Source organism: Halyomorpha halys, unplaced genomic scaffold (assembly GCF_000696795.3).
Source record: "Halyomorpha halys isolate HHAL.00 unplaced genomic scaffold, Hhal_1.1 Scaffold902.1, whole genome shotgun sequence".
Classification (NCBI taxonomy): Eukaryota; Metazoa; Arthropoda; class Insecta; order Hemiptera; family Pentatomidae; genus Halyomorpha; species Halyomorpha halys.
This window is the reverse complement of record NW_027115403.1, coordinates 245538-255723: the sequence shown is the minus strand read 5'-3', so window position 1 is coordinate 255723 and position 10186 is coordinate 245538. Positions and strand designations below refer to the sequence as shown.

General features: G+C 40.8%; 1 protein-coding gene across 1 annotated transcript in view; it reads right to left on the bottom strand.

Annotated features, from left to right (window-relative positions):
• Window positions 1-5699: 5699 nt before the first annotated feature.
• Window positions 5700-10186, bottom strand: part of LOC106687003 (lachesin) — a gene marked incomplete at its 3' end in the record, with an annotated part of 167040 nt that continues 162553 nt past the window's right edge. Inside the window, exon 6 of the mRNA XM_067052450.1 lies at window positions 5700-5841. Coding sequence (XP_066908551.1) covers window positions 5700-5841 — 142 coding nt within the window. The remainder of the gene's footprint in view (window positions 5842-10186) is intronic.

Below are 10186 nucleotides of genomic sequence, written 5' to 3'. Positions count from 1 at the left end.
AATTTCGATTAATGAATTAATTCAGTACCATTTATATTTGAATTACTTGATTACATATCTGACAAGTTTTTAAAATTCATTTTTTATTAAAAAGGAGAGGGAAAAAGCCTTCTTTACACTCGTACATTGCAATTTACTTCATGATTTAAGTTATAATATATGCATGGGTCAGTGTCTCATGTCCATGTACTTGGTAATGAATATGAATTTGTCATTTGTATCTAATAAACGTACAAAACTCGTACATGAACAAGAGCCCTGATGGTGTATTTTCCTTTCATTATTTTAATCTTATAATAGATTGCCAAGAGATAATATAAGCCAAACACAAATGTTTATACATATGCGTATAAAATAATATTTTTGTAATATATGCGAGCCGTATATAAGAGTGAATAAACACCTTTTATAATAAATTTTTAGGAGAAAAACTAATCGGCCATGCACAAATAAAAATAATAGAAAATGCATTGGGAATTCAGAGGTTTTATGACAATACCACCAATCGCTGTCTACAAAAATCTATTTATAGTACAAGAGCCGGTGTTAAAAAAGGCAATTATTTCACCCTAATGTTTGATTACTTTAAGTAATCATACTAAAATTTAATAATATTTAATAATGTAAACTAAGTATAATTATTAGTCAAAATTGATGGGTCTGACAAGGCATTATGTGAGGCACTCGAAGTTCCTCAATGTGTACAGTGCGTAAGTGAAATGGGTAGTTTACGTCCCTAATAGTGTATAAATTATTCTCTTGGATCGTTACGACTTTGTACGGACCTTCGTACCGCGCGGCTGTTTTAGATCGAGCTGTTCGTAGTGTCTTGTAGTTTTTCGTAGTTTCTTGTACGGTTCCCAATGTCAGAGGTCCCTTTTTATAAACTATGGGTCTGATATTCGCTTTACCCACACTGATTTGCTTCTCTCGTATTAATGTTTCCCTCACTTTCGCCCATGTTTCTCGGCACTCTAACTTTGCTTGCGATATTCCGGTTCGGAAGTCGTTATTGTTGACCATAATGAGGTCCCCTCTGTCCCGGCGGTGGTGTCCGAAAACGATTTCGACTGGTGACAGTCCTGTCGCTGTATGAATCGTATTATTCTAGGCTTTGATCGCGCGCGGCATAGCCCCAAATGGGTCGAGATTGCGTCCTAACTTGAGAAGCCGTAGATTTTTCCCGAGTGTATTATGTAGGCGTTCCACGGCCCCTCTGCCCTTGATGTGATGTGGCGTGTTCAAGTGCCATTTGATGTCCAATATTCGACTTTCATCGCGAAGTATGCTGTTATCGAACTCTCTCCCGCAATCAGAAACGATTTCGTCCGGAACACCGTAGAACGCACACCATTGTAAAATACCTCCCCAAACTGCCCGAGGAGTTTTGGCCTCAATCGTGTATGCCATTGCAATTTTACTAAATGGATCGATCGCCGTTAACCACGACTGTCCTTCGTTAGAATAGACATCGACCTGTATCGATCTTATCAGTTCTATTGCGGTCGGAGTAACTACCTGTTCTGCTACCGGTGGTTGTCGTTCGTATTTTGCTCGTTGGTAGACCTCGCATTGCGCTATGCAATCCCGTACAGTGTTTGGCATATTTTCCCAAAATATAGCCGTTTAATCCCGCGAAGAGTTTCCACGATCCCTCGACGATTAATTTTGCCCGAATGGTGTTCGGTGACGTCCCTCAGTTGTGCTGCTGGTTCCGTGATCGTTTCCACCTGTTTAAGACACCTAGTCAATGAATACCCCACTCCTATCCTCTCTTGTCGCCACAACCGTTTCAATGTCTCTGTTATCAGCCTGTTTCCGGCATAAACGTAGAAGTTCCGCCTTGGGTTGGTGAATTCCGTGAATATGTTTTCTAAAGCGTTTTCGTCTATTGATGTGGGTGTGCGAACCAATGCTATCGAGAGACCTTCGTAAGTACTCGCCCTGGTTTCGATTCCGGGGTCCTGTTTTGATCTTATAAAGATTTGGTATCGTTTGCTATCAAACGTTTGCTATAATATCATCTATCTCTGGGAGTTCCAGTAGTCTGTCCGTTGGTTTTGTGTTTCCATCTGGTTCGCTTTGTACTAACGGGATTTCCGGTCCGGTTTCCGCCCATTCGCGGAGATATCATAGCGCGAACGGTTCCGTGGAGGTTTCTCTATCTTCGATCGCATTCACCACCAAATCTCGAGACAACCAATCCGCTACCGCGTTCTCAACACCCTTCTTGTGAATTTTTTTGAAGTCGTAGACCGCCAACCGTTCATTCCAGCGTGATACCCGCGCGGACGTTTCTTTGAGCGTCGCTAGATATACTAAGGGTTTGTGATCTGTCTGGAACTCGAATCGCCGTCCACATACGTACGGTCTAAAGTACTCCACCGCCCATACCACCGCTAAAAACTCTCGTTCGATTGCACTATAGCGCTGTTCGGCATCGTTTAATTTCCGTCCTGCATATGCCCTCCCTCGCGTCTGTAGTGATCTTGAACGTTCTGTTGAAGTCGGGAAACGCTAACTGTGGACACGAGGTCAAGACCTCCCGGCACTTCCTAATGTTAGTTAATTGGTCCGGTCCTAGTTGGTATCGTTGCCCTTTCCTTAGCATATCAGTCAGCGGTTGTGTGAGTTCTGCTATTCCCGGTATGAATTTCCGATAGTAGTTCACCATACCCAAAACCGTCTGATTCCGCGAGCGTTCTTGGGTAATTGGATGGCTTTAACCCGTTCTGGATCCGGTCGTACCCCGTTCTTTGAGACTGCGTGCCCCAAAAACCCAATTTTAAGCCCAAATTGGGACTTTTCTTGCGAGAGTTTCAGACTGGCGTATTCTTTTGAAAACGCGTTTGAGGTGTTCTACTTGTTCTTCGGGGTTTTTGCTATATACGATCAGGTCGTCCATATAGATCTGGGAATAGGATTCGCCCAATCCCCGTTGCATTTCGTCCATAAGAAGTTGGAACGTGAGTGGAGCCCCTTTCAATCCGAACGGCATGCGGACGAATTCATAGTGTTCCCGTTCCCACGAAAAGGCCGTTTTTGCTATATCCTCCACGGCCATCCGTACCTGGTGACACCCACTCTTCAGGCCTAAAGTGCTAAAAACGGTCGCCCCCTCGAGGCGATCTAGGATATCCTCGACTCGGGGAAGGGGGTACCGCTCATCTTTTGTCGCCTCGTTTAGTTTCCTATAGCCTACTACAATCCGATAGCTTTTCCCTATGCCCCTGCTCGCACTGCTTCTTTTCGACCACCCATAGAGGACTATTAAAATGAGAGTTACTATGCCTTATAATACCCTGTTTGAGTAGCTCGTCCAATTGCCCCCCTATAATGTCCCTCATAGCTTGTGGGTAACGCCGATTTTTCACGTAGACCGGAATTTCCGCCTTTAGATTTATCCTGTGTACCGTTTTCCCAGTGATTGGCAGCGGCTCACCCTCGCAATAAAAATGGTCTTTGTTCCGACGGACTGTTTTCAACTGACTCGGTAACGCAGTCAACAGCCCCGACTTCCATGCGCCCCTTACTCTCCTCCGTCGTGATAGCGTACTGTACTTTCCCTAGCCTGTACCTCTAGTGTTCTCGGCGCCTGGAGTCCTACGCGCTTCAACACGTCATACCCCACGATCAAGTCGTATCCCGGCATCAACTAAGATCGAGAACCGTCTCCCCCAGCGTTCGACGTTTACCATTAACCATCGATATCGAGAACCCGCATTTCTTCCGTCCCATCCAAAGTCCTAGTTTTTCTGCCGCTCTCCTACTAATTACCGAGTTCGTGCTCCCTGTATCAATGAGAAAACTGATACCAGTCTCTCCTAACCTCGCCACGGGCAACCTTGTCCCTTGTCCCGTACTCATGCTGTAATAGTTATTACTCCCCCCCGGTTGGTTGCCCCACCCGCTACGGCGTCCTCAATCTTATCAATACATAAATAAGCTAAAATGAAAAAAACAAAACAATATTTCCAAAGGTAAAATAAATCTTAAAACAAAAAACTATCAATACAATTACATTAATAACTTTTAATAATTTTTATTTCATTAAATTACATTAATAATTTTTCTGTAATAGAATCTATTAGTGCCTGGCAATATGAGAACACTCCAGTTTTTATATGGTCATTGCCAGAAATTTTAACTTTTCGATATGAACAGTTCTCCTCTTTTCAGGTTCTTTAATACTTTCTACAGTAACGAAATTCTGTTTGCTAATAAGTATCACTCTGAATGTCTCCTCCTATCGGTATATCTCCTTATTCCTGTTAGACCCGAACAGAAATAAATAATACTTCTCGGGTGCCTTTCTGGAAATGGCGCAAGCTTTTGACCGGGTATGGCATGCCGAATTGCTTTTTAAGCTCAAGTATCTATTATCTTCAACCTTATACCTTATCCTCCGCTCCTACCTCTGATATCGCTCCTTTCGAGTTCGCAGTGGTTTTGAGTACTCGAATGTCTATCTGATCGAGGTAGACACTGCCAGGGTCTTGGGTCCTGTCCTTTACATCCTCTTTACTGCAGACATTCTCACCACTACCGATACGTTCCAGGCAACATTTTCTGATTATACTGTCATTTTATCCACCTATCCTGGTCCCTTGACAGAGTATTGAGCAACGGTGCAGTCAATAGCAGATAAAAGTTAATGAATTAAAACTCACTCATGTGACTTTTAACCTACGCCGCAGCTTCTGCCCCTTTGTTACATTTAATAATATTCCTTTACCTAAGTCCGACACAGTGCACTATCTTGGATTCATGCTAGATAAAAGACTCACCTTGAAGCAACCTACTGGACTTAAAAGACAAGAGCTAAACAGACAATTTAGCCTACTTTACCGACTACTCAGCAGGACCTCTAATCTCACTAATAGAAAACAAACTTCTAATTCATAAGACTATCCTCCGACCTAGCTAAGCCTTCGAACATTAAACGTATTAAGTCCAAAATCCTTTGAACCATAATCAATGCACTCTATTACGTTTCCATCAAAACACTACACCATGGCCTTCATATTCCTTTAGTCCTCGACTTCATACCAACCAAATTCTTATAATTCCATACAAATTTTTCTAATACTCCTGATCTTTAGGTTCAATCCTTATCCAGTTCCACCCATACTTACAATCCACCTTGAAGGTCGAAATGGCAGTTGCCAATAGACCTTTTGTAAAATAAAATCAACAATTGAAGTTCAGGCAATGGCCAGTGATTGAAATTTCGAGTGATTGCGGCTTTGGCACACCTACTCAGCCTCCACTTGCTCATTACTAATGATAAGTGGGAAATAGAGTGGGTTCGGGGATTATGAGGTCGAGATTGTAAATATTGGTAATTAAAAACAATTATTGATTTTACATTGTTTGATTATGATAATTTTATTTATTTATTTTTCTGTCTTTTGATTTATTTACTTTTATTTATTTTTTCTCTGTTTTAATATTTAGTATTAATGTGGTTCAATTAGCACCATTATTTATTGCCCAGTTTTTGGCAGATAGCAATACTTATCAATTAATAAATAAAAAAATAGTTAAGTTTTTAGTTGCACTATTTTAAGTTCGAACTATATTACTATAAATTTGTTGTGTTAAGACATAAGATTAAGAATAGTAGGGTAGTATAAGAGACTGAAAATCATTAGAAAAAAAATATGTCACTTTAGTATAATTAAAGATTTATTTCTTACCCATATTCCTCAATTCCTCCGATTTCCCTGAGCCACGTTGTGTTCTCGTTTGGATAACCATGGAAGACACAAGAAAGGGAGATTGTTGAACCTAATGCAGCACCCATTGATGATTCAGGAGGTGATTGAGTTACTGGAGCAACTGAAAAATGCATGAAAATAAATGTAAAATTGTACGTAAAAAAACATGTTTTACAAGTTCCTCTTTCTGGTTTATATCACAAGTTACGAGTTTTTTTTTTATCTATACTGCATTCATTAGGTCTCAGCTAAAATAAATATTGTGATGTTCAAATTTATAACTTTCAAATTGAAAATATTCATTTCAAAAACAAATGATTAAATAAATCTTTTCATAAACATAATGTATTACAATATCTAATAATCCTCCTAAATAAAATAATTTGAAATCATAAATAGTTAATAATTTAGATTTATGAAATAATTTATATACATAAATTAAGTGTTATCAGGTTCGAAAACTCAAGAAAAGGAATAAGGAGCAAGTAATGACACTCCCGAGTGCAACTGGAACACTGTTCATCTCACCACTCCTCTATACATATCATACAACAGCTGATCGCCTTAGTCAGCTGACATCGAAGTAAAAGCTGACTAAGGCCGTAACTCCCCCCTACCAGTTTACGAACAATCCTCGTAAACTATATAATATAATAACATATAAAACAAAACAATAAGAGAAAACTATTTACAATAAAAATAAAATCCTAAACACATATCATAGTATAAACTAACAAGCTCCCCGAATGCTATTTACATAATTTAAACCAAAGAATAAAATAAAACAACTCTTCACATAATGCATAAATAAGCTAAAATGAAAAAAAACTGGCAGTATGAGAACACTCATACAACTCATACTGGCAGTAACACTCCAGTTATTATGTTGTCATTGGAAGTTTTAACTCTTCAATATGGACAGTTCTCCTCTTTTTTGATACTTTCTACAGTTACAATATTCTGTTCCCTAATAATTATCAACCTGAATGGACCCTCTTATTCCTGTATCTCCTTACCCCTGTTAGACCCCAATTTTCTGTACAAGATCGTCCCGATTTTGACCACTCCCATCCTGTCAATGACCTTTAAATTCTCCCGCACCACCCTCCTGGTTTTTTCCTTTTCCATTTTTCCTCGTGCCTTCTCCCATAACTTTCTTCGAGCGACATAGTTATTGTGTATCTACTCATCGTCCACTGCCATGCTCTTATAATCCCGCCGGTGTCCTCGAAGCCCAAAGAGGATAGTGAAATAGTGAAAACTTCGTAACGAAATGATTATATGCCGCTATAGCCTTAGTCATTACTACATCCGGTTCCAATCCCTCGTCGGTGTGATATAACCGATGATAGTTACTCAACGTGCCATGAAGCCGCTCTATGCTTCCTCTGCTGTTGGGGTTCCCTGGTGTGTTGAGATGCCATATTACGTCCAGGTCCTTTATTTATATTCAAATCGTGGCATTGTTCAATTCTCTTCCTGAATCTGATACGCCAGAGATACGCTCTGGAACACCATAGAATTAGAACCACAATTGGAGAGCTGCCAACACTGCTTTCAACGACTTGTCCTGCATCTGCTGCGCTATTGCCGCCTTACTGAAGATATGAATTAAGGGCGGTGCTGATTTATTATCGTTGAGCGGTGCATCTACGGTTGCATCTACACCTCTTTTATCCCTTTCTGTGGGTTTCGGTCATGTTACGTGAGTAGACAAACTTCACAGTTTCCTATAACCTCCGTGATTGTCTTCTTCTTTCTCCAACAAAAGTAATTTCTCTTTAACGGCCATTGTCTTGCCATGGAGATATGCTATGGTCACCTCTTTTTGCCATTCGTCTTCCTGAAGGATTTACACAATCTGCTTGCAACGGATCTCCTCCGAGCTCTCGTTAGACGAAGATTCCTTCCTATTTTCTGCAATCGTCCTTATACCTGCAACTTTGTCTGCATCGGGTTAAAATCCTTCCCTAGCCATGGTGTGTGCCAAAAAATGTATTTCTGCCCTCACCAACAATGATTTGACTCCCGATATTTTGAGCCCAAACTTCCTGATCTCTGGAATGGGTTGTGTAAATGTTTCACGTGCTCGTCTACGTTCTTACTGAACACAAGTAGATCATCCATATAGATCTGACATACAGATCCGTCAATTCCTCTTAAAAATTCGTCCATTAGACGCTGGAAGGTTATGGGAGCATTTTTGAGTCCAACAGGCATTCTTGTAAAGTCTTAGTGGCCCCTCTTAAATGGGAATGCTGTGCATGCTCGGGCGCATTTTAATTTGATGATATCCGGTCTTCAAGTCTAATGTGCTGAATACCGTTGACCCACTCAGCCTGTCCAAAATATCTTCAAATCTGGGGATAGGATACTTTTCGTCTACGGTATTCTCATTCAGCTTCCTGTTATCAATCATCACCCTATGATTTTCCTATCCTTGCCGACTGTTACCTCTATGTTTTGCCTGGTTCGTTTGGTTTGCTTCCCTGATTTCGTGCCCTGTCTCTCCCGCTAACTCAGTATTCTCTCCTTTGCTGTGAGTTATAAGTATTCCTCGGCCGATTGTATTCGATCCGAGTCCATCCGGCTTTTCCACTTCCATTCGGGCCTCCTGTTCCCGGGCGCTTGTGTCTATTAGTTCCTGAGCTCACTCTGCGAAGTAACTAATAGACACAATGTTTTCTCGGCATTCCCTTATTCTTCTCCAGCTCTTTCGCCAACTGAATCTTTAGTACATAGGATAGGAATTGCATCCGACCCTGTACCTGGATTGTCTTCAGCATCTCGTAGAATTTATCGGCGATTCTGTTGTAGCGTGAGTGGAGTTCTGCGGCCTAATGCCCATTAGACTGTCTCGGTTTCTAGGTTTCCCTAATCATCATAAATATGCCCTCTTACGGGGCCCACCGCCCACCGCCCGCCTCCAAATGTCTTCTTTAATCTCGCCTTGATTACGGTCCAGGGTGTCTCCTCATCAGCTTGAATTTGATTGATGACACTTCTTTGCACCCTGCAGACGACTGCTACTCTTAGCGCTTCAGCATCCTCACTGTCTAGCAGGTTTTCGGCTGTCTTCGCTTCTATTCGACCCATATGTCGATCAGCCCCTTTTAGGAAATGACTTAGTTCCCTCATCTCCCCAGTAAACCTCTCAAGGTCGGAAACTGCCTTTCTCAAGTCCTGGGCGGTTCCGAGCGGACTTTTCCAGCATCTTGGATTCCAACGTCGTGGCATGAGCTCCTGATAAAGAGACTTCTGGTAATGGCTCCATGTCCGGGTTTACAACAGCTATTGGTTGGTTGTCAGCTGCTAGAGGTTTGTTGGCTGCAGAAGGAAGCGGGTTGGTGGAGTTCTGTCCCTCAATATTTAAAACTGTGATCCGGTGAGATAGAAAAAGGTGACGCTCGCGTACCATTAGGGAAAGACCAATCACAGGGGGGTTAGCGAACACTTGCAGGCACAACGGTGGTGGTACTTCAAGCGGGAGATGAAACGGACTAGACAGGACGCCATTGGACAGTGTGATATATGCCTTAGCACTTAGTATGATTGCCAACCACCATAAGCACTTCAAGGTAGTTCGGAATTTCAACACGCCGGGGCATCCAAAGGGTTGAGGAAGAATCGTACGACTCCACAGCACCCTTAGTGACCATTTGAGGGTGTACCAGCTAGAGAAGGTTCTCGAGCCGGGCGAGGCAATGGAAAGATCGGTCATTCCATACAAGCACTCCATACACTCGATAAAAGTGAGGTCGTTTTTTTTTAAATTAAATTTCAATTTTTACTTCTGTTAATATTAAATTGTGGTTACCAGAGGAATATATTAAACAAATTGGATTCTGTTGTGATATAATATTGAAAATGCACCTTTTTTTAATTCACTTATTTTTTTACCACCTTCAATTGCTAACGTATGAAGGTCACATTTCACATATATAGAACAGTACAAAACGAAACTACTGTTGATTTTAAGATGCCATATCGATTTATTTTAATTTTTTTTATTTCTAACACATAGGGGCCAGTTTTTAGATTTGAAAATGATATAGGATTTTACATCGCGTATCGATTTATTATAACTTTCTTGATTTCTAACATGTTACGGTCCGTTTATGAGTTTTGAGGAATGCAGAATAAGAAAATGATATCGATTTTAAGATCGCGTATAAATTTATTTTTACTTTTCTGATTTCTAACATTTTAGGATCCCTTTATACGTTTTGAAGAATGCAGAATATAAAAAAATGGAAAATGGACATGCTATTGAATTTACGATCCCGTATCGATTTAATTATCGCATGTAGATTTATTTTACCTTTCTTGATCCCGAACATGTTAGGGTCTCTTTATATGTTTTGAAATATGTAGAATATGAAAATCCTATTGATTTAATGATTGCGTATCGATTTATTTTAACTTTCTTGATTCCGTCACATGTTAGGGTGGAGGGAGGGAGGGAG